The 13,965-nt window shown below is 39.4% G+C and overlaps 1 protein-coding gene across 2 annotated transcripts in view; it reads left to right on the top strand.

Annotated features, from left to right (window-relative positions):
- Positions 1–1,339: 1,339 nt before the first annotated feature.
- LOC110199722 (hepatitis A virus cellular receptor 1 homolog) overlaps positions 1,340–13,965 on the top strand; it is a 31,474-nt gene continuing 18,848 nt past the window's right edge. The window contains exons 1-2 of one of the 2 annotated variants that reach the window (XM_020974618.2): positions 1,340–1,449; positions 4,540–4,881. In XM_020974618.2, coding sequence (XP_020830277.1) covers positions 1,401–1,449; positions 4,540–4,881 — 391 coding nt within the window. In that variant the 5' untranslated portion in view covers positions 1,340–1,400. The remainder of the gene's footprint in view (positions 1,450–4,539; positions 4,882–13,965) is intronic. The other variant, XM_020974617.2, reaches the window with a different exon arrangement.

The raw sequence follows: 13,965 nt of genomic DNA, 5'->3' as shown, positions 1-13,965 counted from the left end.
GAGCTAGGAAAAAAATTGGAAAACCACTCCAGTATCTTTGCCAGGAAAACCCCTAAATGAGGTCGGAAAGAATCAGACACAACTGAAAATGACTGAATAACAATGAGGGGAAGAGAATTTTCTCCACTCTTTTCTGAGGCCAAACTTATTTACATGATATTTGAATTTCTTTCTTTCTTTCTTTCTTTCTTTCTTTCTTTCTTTCTTTCTTTCTTTCTTTCTTTCTTTCTTTCTCTCTCTCTCTCTCTCTCTCTCTCTTTCTTTCTCTTTCTTTCTTTCTTTCTTTCTTTCTTTCTTTCTTTCTTTCTTTTTTTCTTTCTTTCTTTCTTTCTTTCTTTTCTTTCTTTTTTTTTTCTTCTTTCTTTCTTTCTTTCTTTCTTTCTTTCTTTCTTTCTTTCTTTCTTTCTTTCTTTCTTTCTTTCTTTCTTTCTTCCCCCCCATTTACACTGATATAGTTATTGTGAGTACTCTCTTATTTCTACTTACTTGGTACAGATCTAGGCCAACATTCTCATCTTACAGATAAGGAAACTGAGGTCCAGATCAGTTGAGATTTGCCCAAAGTCACACAGGTAGTAAATGTCAGAAGTGGGATTTGAACTTTCCTGACACTAAATCCAGTCTTCTCTCCATTGAGGTTAATGCTGCCTTCTACTGACCCTTACCATTTCATAAGTCTTGTCATGCTTCTGCATTCTTCATATTCTTAATTTGTTTATAGTTCATAGGCATCTATTTTGTTTCTAGTTCTTTGTTATCCTGCCAAAAAAGTGCTGCTAATGAATATTTTAGTATGTATGGGGCCTTTTTTTATGTCAGTTATACATTTCAAGATAACTTGACTAGGCTCATGGGTATACTTTGTGGCTAACGAATAAAATTAACTTTGTGGAGCATTGGAAGGTGAGGAGGGACTTCCGAAATATTAACCCATGGCCCTAAAAGTGGCACTGTCTGGCATGCGTTCTCAAGGGAGAGCTCTCTTGGGCATTTGGGAGACACAGATTTCTTTCTGGAATTCCCTTAATTGAGTTACACCATACAGTCTGTTTCCCTTTCCCCCATCTTTGCTGGGTCAGAAATAATGGCTTAGGTTGGATCTTATGTGGTGGGAACTGGAATAGTCTAGGTTAATTGCAATGAACTTGTGAAGTTTCCTTTTCCAGTCATACTGAAAGCCACAGATCCCATTGCCCAGAGGTGAGGTGACAACCAGACAGTAGACACCATGGGCTTTGCTGGTGCCCGGGGGATTTGTGATTCTCAAGTTTGACGTCTCATATGACTTGTCAAGCCAGGGGAAAGAGGAAGTTAAAACTGAAGACTCAGACCTTTTTAAAAACCTCTTCTCCCTGGGAAACTCAACCAGTCTGTTGTCTGACTTTTTTCCAGAAGGTGCCATGGGGCTTCCCATATTGTTCAGCTGCATCCTGATGGTGCTTCTTGCAGGTATGTGAGGAGTGGGTGGCGCAATCTACATATAGGAGGGCTTTGGGCCTTTGTGTGGTCCCCATACTTCTTAGATTTCAGTAAATCTCCTGCCTCTCATTTAGTACTGAAGGAAAACAACTGTTAGTTTGCCAGGCATATGTGCATGAGAAATATAGTATGAAGGTTAATTAATTCTTCATAAAAAAAGCTTCCTTTGGTACTTAACATTATTAACATCACAAAGTTGTTAAATGTTTATTAGAATACAGTCAAGTGAATTGATGAGGCATTTGATTCTCTTTCATATCAACTGATAGTCTCATTTTTCTTAAAGTTTTTGGAAGAGATACTTACATATCATTTTCAGCCTCCAGGTTGGTTCTTTTTTTGGATTTAATGAGATGGGGAAAGATAAGTTGTTATAAATGGGAGTAATTCTTTTTAGAATGTTTAATAGGATAATATAGTTATTTAAAAATTATTCCCCTCTGCTCTCTCGACAAGTCTCATATAAAGGACATGTGAAACTTAGTTTGGGAACCTCTGATCTACAAGTAGGATGCTTATGGATGGTGGAATAAGGACAGGAAAGGGGTATTTGATTTAGCAAATCCAAAGCCTAGTTAACATTACAGGGCATGGGAAATGGGGCGGACAGGGACAACCAGCTAATGAGCTAAGAGCCAAGCTGAGGTCAAATGCCATCTGTGAATGGAGTAGGAAAACTGCTCTTTATTTAGAATCAAAGGATGATAGATTTAGAGCTAGAAGGGACTGCAGAGTCCATCTAGTGCAGTGTCCTCATTTTCCAGATGGGGAAACTGTGAACCAGGGTAGTTAAATGACTTACCCAAGATCACAGTGGTGGTAAGTCTCAGAGGTGAGATTTGAACTGAGATACACTGCCTTCAAATCTAGCGCCATCTGTCAGGGTATGGCCATAGGGAAGTTATACTGAATGTAATTGGTGAGCCACCACACCTAAGCTGCTTGAATCGATGTCTGTCTCCTGGATGCCTAGCTTGTAACCTGGAGGAACCTGTAAAGTTTGACACTTAATAGCTCTGTTCGCTGGGGCAAGCCATTTAACTGAACTTCATTTCCCTGTCTGGAAAATGGGAATACTTTCACCCCCTACTTCACAAGAAATAAGTTTTTTTCTTTTGAAAACCTGAGCATTCCATAGAAATGTGGACTCCCCCTTCCCCTTAATACATTAAACAAACAAACATTTGTTCCAGGGGGCTGTTCTTTTTCACTACACAATTTAGCCCTGTATTATTGAGCATTTTCTTCTCTAATTGTTTATGTGTTTTTGTTTTATCTTCTCAGCTGAGAGTTTGTTTCTTGTTACGTGGGACAAAAGTTTATACTTATATAGATAGAAGTTGATTGAATTGATTGCTGTCTGGTGCCTTGCACAGGAGGTTGGGTACATAGTGTATTCAGCCCTTTTTATTAATCGATTTCTTTTTATTTTTTAACAATATTTTCTCCATTACATGCAAAAATAATTTTCAACATTTGTTTCCCAAAATTTTGAGTTTCAAATTCTTTCCCTCCCTTCCTTTCTTTCCCCCTCCCCAAGACAGCAAGCAATTTGACACAGGTTATACATGCGCAACCATGCAAAACACATTTCCAGATCAGTCATGTTGTAGAAGAAAACAGAGACCAAAAAAGAAAGAAAAAAAAGGAAAAAAAGAAAATGAAAAATAGTATGCTTTGCTCTGCATTCAGACTTCATCAGTTCTTTCTCTGGAGGTGGATAACATTTTTCATCATGAACCTTTTGGAATTGTCTTAGATCATTGTATTACTGAAAAGACCTAAAGCATTCACAGTTGGTCATTTTACAATATTGCTGTTACTATATAAGATGTTCTCCTGGTTCTACTCACTTTACTTTGCATCAGTTCATGTAAGTCTTTCCAGGTTTTTCTGAAATCATCCTGCTTGTCATTTCTTATAGCACAATAGTATTCCATTACAATCATGTACCACAACTTGTTCAGCTATTCCTTAATTGATGGGCATCCCCTCAATTTCCAAGTCTTTGCCACCAGAAAAAGAGCCACTATAAATATTTTTGTACAAATAGATCCTTTTCCTTTGGGCTACAGACCTAGTAGTGATATTGCTGCGTCAAAGGGTATGCACAAATTTATAGCACTTTGGGCACTCCCCAGATGTTCCCCAGAATGTTTGGATCAGTTCACAGTTCCACCAACAATGCATGTGTCCCAATTTTCCCTCATCCCTTCCACATTTATCATTTTCCTTTTCTGTCATATATGCCAATCGTGTAAGTGTGAGGTGGTACCTCAGAGTTGTCTGCATTTCTCTAATCAACAGTGATTTGGAGAATTTTTTCATATGACTACAGACAGCTTTGATTTCTTTATCTGAAAACTGTTCATTTCCTTTGACTATTTATCAATTGGGGAATGACTTTTATGCTTATAAATTTGACTCAGTTATCTATATTTGAAAAATAAGGCTTTTATCAGATGTAATTTCCCCCCTACCCCCCAACCCCCAGCTTTCTGCTTTCCTTTTTTTGGCTAGGCAATGAAGTTAATTGACTAGCCCAGGGTCACATAGCTAGTAAGTATTAAGTGTCTGAGGCCAGATTTGAACTCAGGTCCTCCTGACTCCAGGACATGCACCAACTAGCTGTTCCTTTCTGCTTTCCTTCTAATCTTGGTTGCATTGGTTTTGTTTGTAAAAAAAAACCCTTTTAATTTAATTAATGATTGATTTGTGATGGCTTCAGGTTACATCTCTGTCCTCAATCTAATAATCTTTACAACTTGAAAATAGTAGACCCTCAGGGCTTCATATGAAAATAATTTTTTGTTATGCATAATTTTAAAGTATATTTATTTTTTAAAGCATAATGTGTGAGCCCTGGGGTTGGATTTGAAGCACACCTGGAAAACTTAACTATCTATGTGACCCTCTGGCAAATCCCTTAATTTCTTTGAGCTTCAATTTCTAGTGTCGGAGAAAAGCTTGACTTCCTGTTTCTGACTCCAAGTCCAGTGTTCTAGGCACTACAGTCCCTAATTGTCTGTTTTCTAATCTCCATCCTTTTCTCTCAACCAGAAGGTCCTTCTACGTATGCACAGACTGTGAGAGGAGCAGTGGGCCAATCTGCCACTTTGCCCTGCACGTATTCAGTGCATAAGGGTGTCACATCTATGTGTTGGGGGCGAGGAGGGTGTCCTCTAAATGGGTGCTCAAACGAAATCATATGGACAGATGGACACAAGATGACCTTTCAGCATTCCGACCGATACTACTTAAAGGAGGACCTTTCTCAAGGGATTGTGTCTTTGACGATAGAGAACCTGACAGAGGCAGATGCTGGGACGTATTGCTGCCGGGTGGAAATTTCTGGTTGGTTTAATGACCAAAAAGTCACAGTGAATCTGAAGGTTGAACAAGGTGAGCCTTTCTCTTTTCTTCAAATGAGATATATTTGTAAAACACTTAGCCCAGTGCCTGACACGTAGTAAATGTTACATAAATGCTTAATACCTCCCCTTCCTCTTTGAAAAATCTTCCTAAGGGAAACTGAGTCAAAGGAACTCCTCTTAAGTTTTTCTGATCTCAATTTCCTATTTGGATTATCTAAGGTCTTCATTACAGGTCCTCTCTTCTTTAGGGAAGCTGGCATTCGGATACACCTGCCCAACTCTGTTTTTTATTTCCTGGTGAAAATGGTGCTAGGATGACACTAGCTTGTAGAGAGATGATATGTTTAGAAGATCCACCTTTACTTTCTAGGCCTTTGGAAAAGAGATTTATTGCAATTGGTACATCTTTGTCATATCTTACTGCCATGACTGGTAAAAAGGATAATGAATTTTGGAAAGGACCTGGGCTCTCATTCTGACTCTGCTACTCCTGAGACTTTGGGCCCACAGGTGGCAGACTGGAATGATAACTGGAGTCATCTCTGGGCCTAACCTTACTCAGCTGCAAAGTAAAAACGTTAGACTGAGATGATCATTATAAAGTTCTTTTTTGGGTCTAAACTAAGAATTCCATGACTGTCTCATTTGGTCCTTGCTATATAGATCAAGCAGTTAATTCCTATATTGAGAAAATATTAAGGTACCCCTCCCTCATGGAGTTGAAGAGATTCATTGCCATTCAGCATTTCAACAAACATTGATCTTTAAGTAAAAGATAAATATGTTGACCCTGCCTTCAAAGAACTTAACTTTTACTGGATGGTTCTCCAAAGTTACTTAGTATCTGATGTCATCTTCCCCATCAAGCAGTTTCGTTTACAGAAGGCTTGAGTCATAATCATATTAATGTTTCATTACTCACAACCTAACAAGAGTAAGGCCTCAAACTCTGAACTCCATCCCTTTGCCTATTCTTGATTTATTTTTTTTTTAAGGAGGAAAGGGATTTGGATCGTGAGCTTTCAAGGTAAGACCCAACACAGCGCCCCATAAATGGCTGATTCTGAGGAAGCCGTGTCTGAGAATGGGAGAGATGCCAAGAGCAAGTGGGCTTAGAAGAAAGTGTGAGAGGGCAGAAGCTCCACTTGTCAAATGGAGACAACTGTCCTGCTGTTCAAGAGTGGAGGAAAGAAACTGGTATATTGAACACCTACTATGTTCCAGGCCCGGCACTCTATCCACTGTACCACCCAGCCTCTGCAATGAGATCATAGAAAAATGATTCCAAACTCAGCTTAAGTGCCATTTTTTTTCATGAAGATTTTGTTACTAGAGTACCCCTCTCCAAACTACCTCAGGGTCAGCATAAAGTCCTTAAGGGCAAGGGCTCTTCCCCTTCTGTCTTGGTGGCCCCTGTGATTAGTATAGTGTCTAGAACAGTGTAAGAGCTTAAAACATGACTGACAGATTGAGTGATTCCTAGCCTTCTTGGAGTAGTGACACTTTTCATGATGATTTGGTTTTTGCCCTATGCCTCTTCTGCTTCTGTGGAAAATGATTCATGGTCCTTATTCATTCATTCATTTATTGGGGGGAAGAAATCAGGGATAAGCGACTTGCCCAGGGTCACACAACCAGATAGTGTCTGAGGCTGGATTTGAACTCAGATCCTCCTGACTCCAGGACCCATGCTCTAACCTCTGTGCAACCTAGCTGCCCTGATACATGGTGTTTATATCACCCATTATATTTCAGTTAATAAACATCAGTGTTTTGAAAAATTGAAGATAATTCCATAATACTGCTTAAATAACTAGATACCCTCTAGGATGATGTCCCAATATTAGTATTGGGGAATTCCTGTAGTCAGAGTTTTGGGCAGAGGATATAAGAATGAAAATCAAGTTTTGAGGAGTCTTAGGTCAGGCATATATGCTAGAGAGGCTGAATCAATGAGGTGGATGATTTTTAAATCCCCTATTATTAAATACAGAGACTCAGCAAAGATGTAGAAGTATAACTCTCCAGATCCCCCTTAGGGAATCACTTAGGTCAGTGACATCCCATGTGGGCCCAAGGCCCAACACAATATTTGAGGTATCTCGGGATTTTGAGCTGGAAGGATCCTCAGGTCATCCTGTCTAACTTTACAGATGAGGCAGATGAAGAAACTGAGGCCCAGGGGGAGGGTAAATGACAGCTGCTGGGGTATCTCAGAGCTGAGATTAGAATCCAGGTTCTTTGACTGCAAAATTGGTGCTTTTTAGCCTCAGACCCCTGATGAGCCCATTAACTAAATCAAATTGATTTTGCTGGCCCTCCAAACATCTCCTCCTTTACTCACACTCCTGTGCCTGTTAGGCTTATTCTCACTTTCCCCGCCTTTTGGGGGATCCCCTCAGCCGCCTCCTCCTCTTGTTCCCCATAGCCCGTCCCAGGCCTCAGGGCACTTCTCCTTCTGCTTGGGCCAGAAACTTAAGAGTTTTTGAGATATTTCAGGTTCTATTGCTGTTCTTACCCTGGTTCTTTGGAACTAAGTCTGAGGTGAAGGTAGCTGGGCAGTATCTTTCATCTCTCCAGGTAAAATTAGATGCTTCGTGGACAAACATTTCCAAGTTCGTTACCCACCGTCTGACTCAGCCAATTGATTTTTCGAAGGTTTGGAATCAGGGTATCCAGAGTTTAAGCACAATGGCTTGTATCTAGAAGGTGCTTGATAAATGCTTGTTGAAATGAAATGCGATCTTCTGGGAAGAAAGAGGCAAGTAAGTAGTGGAAAGAGAGAACCGGACTGAGAGACAGGAGACCTTGCTTCCAGGATATGCTCAGAAATGCTTAACAAAGGGTTTTTTCACTGGGACACACTTTTAAGTTTAATCTTCATTCTTTTTTTTTTTGGGGGGGGGAATTGGGGTTAAGTGATTTGCCCAGGGTTACACAGCTAGTGTCAAATGTTTGATCTGAGGTCAGATTTGAACTCAGGTCCTCCTGACTTCAGGGCCGGTGCTTAGCTGCCACCTAGCTGCCCCCCTTTAATCTTCATTCTTAATGCTTTCTCTATCACTTTCTTAAGTCTAGACAATCAACAAAATAATAACTCAAGCCCGGATTTGTAGCATTTTCCAATTTCCAAGGTGTAAATGCGCACACTGAAAATATAACAACCAGCTCTCTGGTTCAAACTTTCTCTAGCACGCCCCTGCCAGAGTCAGGGCTCTGGCTTTTTACCTCGGGCAAAGTATTTTAATCTTTACCCACAGCTTTCCCAAGGTTGACAAGGCATATAGGGCCCTTGGCCTGGGGTCAGGAAGATCTGAGTTCAAATCCAGCCTCAGACACTTGCTAGCTGTGTGACCTCAGGCAAATGACAAACTCTTTCTACCTCAATTTCTTCACTTGCAAAACGGGGATGATAATAGCAACTCTCTCCCAGGGTTGTGAAGCAATTAGATGATACCGTAGATAGAGCACTGAGCCTGGAGTTAGGGAGACCTGAGTTCAAATTTGACTTCAGACAGACTTACTAGTTGTGTGAAGTACACAGCACTGGACCTGCAGTCAGGAAGACCTGAATTCAAATCTGGCCACAGACACTTACTACCTCTGTGTCCCTGGGCAAGTCACTTAGCTTCTGTTTGCCTCAGTTTCCTATCTGTAAAATGGAGACAATAGGTAAAACCTGTCTCCCAGGGTTGTTGTGAGGATTAAATAAGATAATATTTATAATGTGATTTGCAAACCTTAAAGCAATATTTAAGTGCTAGTTATTATATCTGTCAAATAGGCATCATATAATCTCTGACTTACCTCTTGAGTATAAATGAGACATAAAGTTCTTTGGAAATAACTATGCAAATAAAGGGTGACAGTTATTTCTTTTTCCTCATAAATAAGCCCGGAGGAAGCCATTACTTGCTCATTTACTGTTCCTTGATGTTGACCCATGGAAAAGATTTGTGTGGACCTTATATAAAATCTTACCCTTACTAAAAGAGAGAGAGATTCTAGAATCGTAAGGATTTTAGAATTGGAAAATAAGTTCAAGTTGGAAGGGAGCTCAGTGGCCATTAACATCCAAACCACATCTGATTAGGAATCTCTTCACCAACATCCCTGACAAGCAGTCATTCCGCCTTTGCTTGAACACATCTAGTCAGGGGGATCTCACTTTCTTCTAAAGCAAGCCATTCTGTTTTGGAATCGCTCTAATTGTTAATAACCAGCATTTGTTCAGCACTTTCAGATTTGCACAGCCCTTTAAGAATATTGTTTCATTTGATTCTCACAGTAACCTTGTGAGGTAGGTGCTATTATTATCCCTACTTTATAGATGAAGAGACTGAGGCACACAGAGGTTAAGTGACTTGACCAGGGTCACACAGCCAATAAGCTCTTGAGGCTGAATTTGAACCTAGATCTTCCTGAATCCGGGTCCAACACTCTATCCACTGGGCCACCTAGATGCCTCTAAGGAAGTTTTTTTTCTCCCCACTTCTGAGGAAGCTTTTCCTTACATAAATCTGCCCTTTTACAAATACCATCCATTTCCTCCTAGTTTTGCTTTCTGTGGCCACACTACCCTGGAAGCCATGCCCTCCTCATTTCATAGGTATGGCAAAAACCTTGTGCTCCAGACAGGAGAAATGACTTGTCCATTCCTGAAAGTACCAGAGCTGCCATCTGGTTAGCATTCTATCTTCAAGTTCAATGATCTTTCCACTACGTACACCGCCCTAAACTTCGGTTTGTTGGTCATTTCTCACAATTTTCCCCAGCTCATGTTTTTGTTTTCTTGTGTCTCTATGGTTTCATCCTTGTCTTGAAAACTTACTTCTAATACTAGCCAACGTTGTTACTGCTCTAACCCCTACTTCTTCTTATCTGATGTTTACAACCACCTAAGTCAGGGGATTTTCATGGGAGAGAGAAGACAGCTCTGAGATTAGAAATGGAATGAAGAAGAATGGGAACTGATTTTTTAAAAGTGATTTCTATATGATAGACTTCCAAAGACTGGTGAGAATCTGACAACTACCCCTCGGAAAACCTCTACATGAAGACAAGATATCACATTGCCAGGACTGCCTACAGAGCAGAGAATGTATTTTCAATGAGATGAAATAGATTCTAAGCACAGAGAAATAAATCTGGACAAATCTTTAGCAGGACAGGGCAGACACCACCCAGTTCTATCTTGGCACTCATTTTCTCTTTTCTTACAATAGCACTGGACTCATTGGTGCTGGAGGGATTGGATTTCAATACCCTTTATCCATTTAGGTAGTACAAGAGTTGGCAAAGATAAGTGATTTCTTTTGGACAGTTGAAAATTGCTTTGAAAGGACCCTGGGGCCCTTTGTGGTGGAATGCATTTGTAGTCCCTGCTGTGGGGAGGCTGAGGCTGGGATGTCCCTTTGCTTCAGACGTTCTAAGATACAATGGGCTAATTGTATATCTGGGCTATAAAGCTGGTACCAATATAGTGAGCTCCCAAAAGTGGAGAACCACCCTCCCTGCCTAAGGAAGGATGAACCATTCCAGGTTGGAGCAGGTTAAAGCTACTGAGATAATCAGTATTGGAACTGGGCCCGTGAGGGCACTTCCTCCACACTTCCAGCCTGCGTGAGATAGTGAGACCTAGTACTTCTCCACCAAAGAAAAGAAAAGACTGGGGGAATTATGAAGAAATTTAGCATTTATCTCCTGTTTTTTCTAAAGTAGAAATTCTTAATGTGCTTAAGAGTTCTGTTTACTTTGCAATTCCAGTCCTGTGGCTCATTCTCTAAATTATCTTTTAGACATCCTGATAATGCAAGTTTAGATTTAAGATAAGAGGGAAGATAGTCTCATTTCACTGTTGGGGAAATAGCTTGTCTCTATTTAGACAAATTATAGATAAAAAGTCTTGCTAAGTTTGGCTTTTAATATGGATCTCAAAGCCCTTTATAAAAGACCTGTGACCACTTAGAGGTAGACCATAAAATTTTGGGAGGATCAGAGGTATTTCAAACTGTTAGCCATTCTAATCTAATGGAACATTTTTCAACTGAGTGTCTGTTTGACCCAGGTAGAGTCCCTGAAAAACTGGGGTTTGTTTCAGGAAGCATAGACAAGCAGAATGGTTTTGAAATTGTACATGGGATTTATTATATACTTTTAAAAAGTAAGCAATATGAAATGGAGATCCATGGTTTCACATATACAATGCTTTTTGTGGTTCACTGTGTATCTACAGAAGTTCTCTCTTTTTTTGGTGTTTTAAATTCAAGATAAAAAAAGTTTTTTTGAGATTCAGAAAGAGGAATTTAGGTAATGTCTTGGCTTCTTTAAAAACATATTTTTATTTATTTATTTATCTATTTCCCAATAACATGTACATTTTTATCATTTATTTTTAAAAATTTTGTGTTCCGAATTATCTCTCCCTTCCACCTCTCCCCCACTCCTTGAGAAGGTAAGCAATATAATATTGATTATACATATAAAGTCATGCAAAACATTTCCATATTAGCTATGTGGTAAAAGAAGACATATACAGAAAACCAAGAAAAATAAAGTAAAAAAAAATGCCTAAATCTACCCTTAGAGTTCATTGTTTCCCTCTATGTCTTGGCTTCTTAGTATTGGCCTACATCTGTGATTTCTTTGCACTGTTGCAAATTAGAGAAAGTATTCTTCTTTTAGGGTCTATGGAACTCCAAGGTGTCTGTGGAGAGATTTCAGTTTGTCCATGAATTTGAATGGGAAATATATATATACATATACATATATGTGTGTATATATGTATATATATATATATATATACATATATATACACACATATATGTATATATACATATATATGTATATGTGTGTAATATACATGTATATATGCGTATATTTGTGTATGTACATATGTATACATGTATGTTTGTATATACATACATACATATACATACATACATATGTATGTAGATATGTTTCTATATAGTTTCCTTGATTGGAAGACTCATATTCCTGAGTTCAAATCTAATGTCAGATGCTTACTAGCTGTGTGACTCTGGGCAAGTCACTTAACGCTGTTTGCTTCAGTTCCTCATCTGTTAACTGAGTTGAAGAAGGAAATGTTATTTTGTGCATTTAAAAACATTATTCTGCTATTGTGTCCATAGGCTTCTTCAGACAGCCAAAGTGTTTGTGTGAGGTCCGTGATACCAAAATGGTCAAGATCTTCTTTTACAGAGTTGCCTAGGGGCACTGAAAGTGACTTGCCCAAGATTATATACATCTAGTATGAGTCAGAGACAAGACTTTAAGCCAGATCTCCCTTACTCCAAGCTTCAATCCAACATGATATGCTTCCTCTCAATTTGGTTTATAGAATTATGAATTAGAATTTTTTTTAACATGGCTATGAACCAGAGATCTGAGCACAGTAGAAGGTTTACTGATTTCTCTAATAATGGTGGCCAGACTTCTCAGTATTTACTTATTTATATATTACATGCAATTTAATGTAGAATTTAGAGAAGTCACTGTCATTCTTTGAAGATGAGAGGGAAGATAAGTGATCCTTACTTGCTTTGATGGAGTTCCTGGAGGAAGTGAGCTTGGAGCTGAGATTTGTTAGAGGAAGAAGGTGCTTGGACAGATGTGCGATTGTTGTAGGCACAAGAAAGAGAGGGAAGAACCCCCTGACACATAAAGTGGGGAAGGAACTAAGAGATCAAGAAATCTTTTGCAAAGTCGTGAATTGGCCGTTGAAACCAGAGCCTTGTGCTGAGTTTCCAGTTTTCATTGCTTTAGGAAAAGCTGCCTCCCAATAGAAGGCAGCTGAAGCAGGCTGTGGCTTAATTAATTCTTGTCTTTAATGTTTATTCTAACACTAGCCAGTACTGTTACTGCTCTAACAACCTTCGCTTCCACTCACCCAGTGCTGACAACCCTAATATCCTCCGCTTGTACTCATCCAATATTGATGACTACCAAGGACCAAAACTCAGGTAATGTCCCCATGTTTCTAAGGTTAGGAGATTTTTGGTGAGAGAAAGATTTTCTGTACAGGCACCGCATACAGCCTAGTGCAATTGAGATTTGAAATGGAATGAAGTAGGTTGGAAATTGATTAAAAATGTGATTTCTCTATAAGGGGTTTCCAAAGAGCGACCATAGTTCTGAAGTCCCTCTAGATGGAGCATCTCAAATCAAAACAAGTTGTCATTTGGTTAGGACTTACTTCAGGGGAATAGCAGAGGGAAGAAAACTATAATGCCCTGCTATCTATTTTAGGTATAAATCTTCCAGAAATAAAAATATTAATCTAATTGTCCAAGCCATTTCTAGCTTAGTGAAAGATGTCCAAACTGGCATAGTTCCCCTGTGTCCTCTGACACGTCATTCTCTCCCAAGACAATTTGAGGTAACACTCACAGGAATCCTGAACAAGGAAAAGATCATAATAATATGTTGAAATAGTTTTAACATCTCTGCCTCTTGGCTTCTCTGGCTTCCTTCTAGTCCTAGCTAAAATTCCATTTAAAGAAGCCTTTTCTCATCCCCCGATTGCTAGTACCTTCCCTCGGTCAATTATCTCCAATATATCCCATATTTATCTTGCTTCTACTGTCGGTCGCATCCTCCCTTAGGCTGAGACCGTTTCTGGGTGAAGTCTGGTGTTTTGCTTTGCTTTTGTGTCCTCAGGCCTTAAATAGGTTCCTGGCACCTACGTGCTAAATAAATGCCTGTTGTTTGTGTGACTGAGCTGGTTAACATTCCAAAATTGTAGTCACTTTCTGTTTCTTCCGGGACCACTATCCTCAGGGATTCAAAGGGTCTCTTCCCTGTGATCAATGTCACTTCTGAATAATAGAGGAAGGCTCTTTCTTTTGAATGAATAAAGGCCATTTTTTTTGTGTTTCCTTGGTCCATCCCTCTGTGCTGGGAATGGACTTTACCAAAAGAAGATGGACTGGAAGACCTCTCTGTTGGAACTTGAGTTTCCACTCTTGATCCATTTCCATTTCCTCATAAACACCTCCCCACCTTTTTTGGTACAACTATAGAAAGGTCAATTAGAAAAGAAAAATATTATTTTCTGATATTTCCAGTTGAACTAAAAAGGAGGTTTTTAATA

The sequence above is a fragment of the Phascolarctos cinereus genome, unplaced genomic scaffold, assembly GCF_003287225.1.
Source record: "Phascolarctos cinereus isolate Bilbo 61053 unplaced genomic scaffold, phaCin_HiC Scaffold_2;HRSCAF=192, whole genome shotgun sequence".
In the NCBI taxonomy this organism is placed as follows: Eukaryota; Metazoa; Chordata; class Mammalia; order Diprotodontia; family Phascolarctidae; genus Phascolarctos; species Phascolarctos cinereus.
Note: the sequence above shows the minus strand (reverse complement) of the source record. Positions and strands in the feature narration are given on the sequence as shown.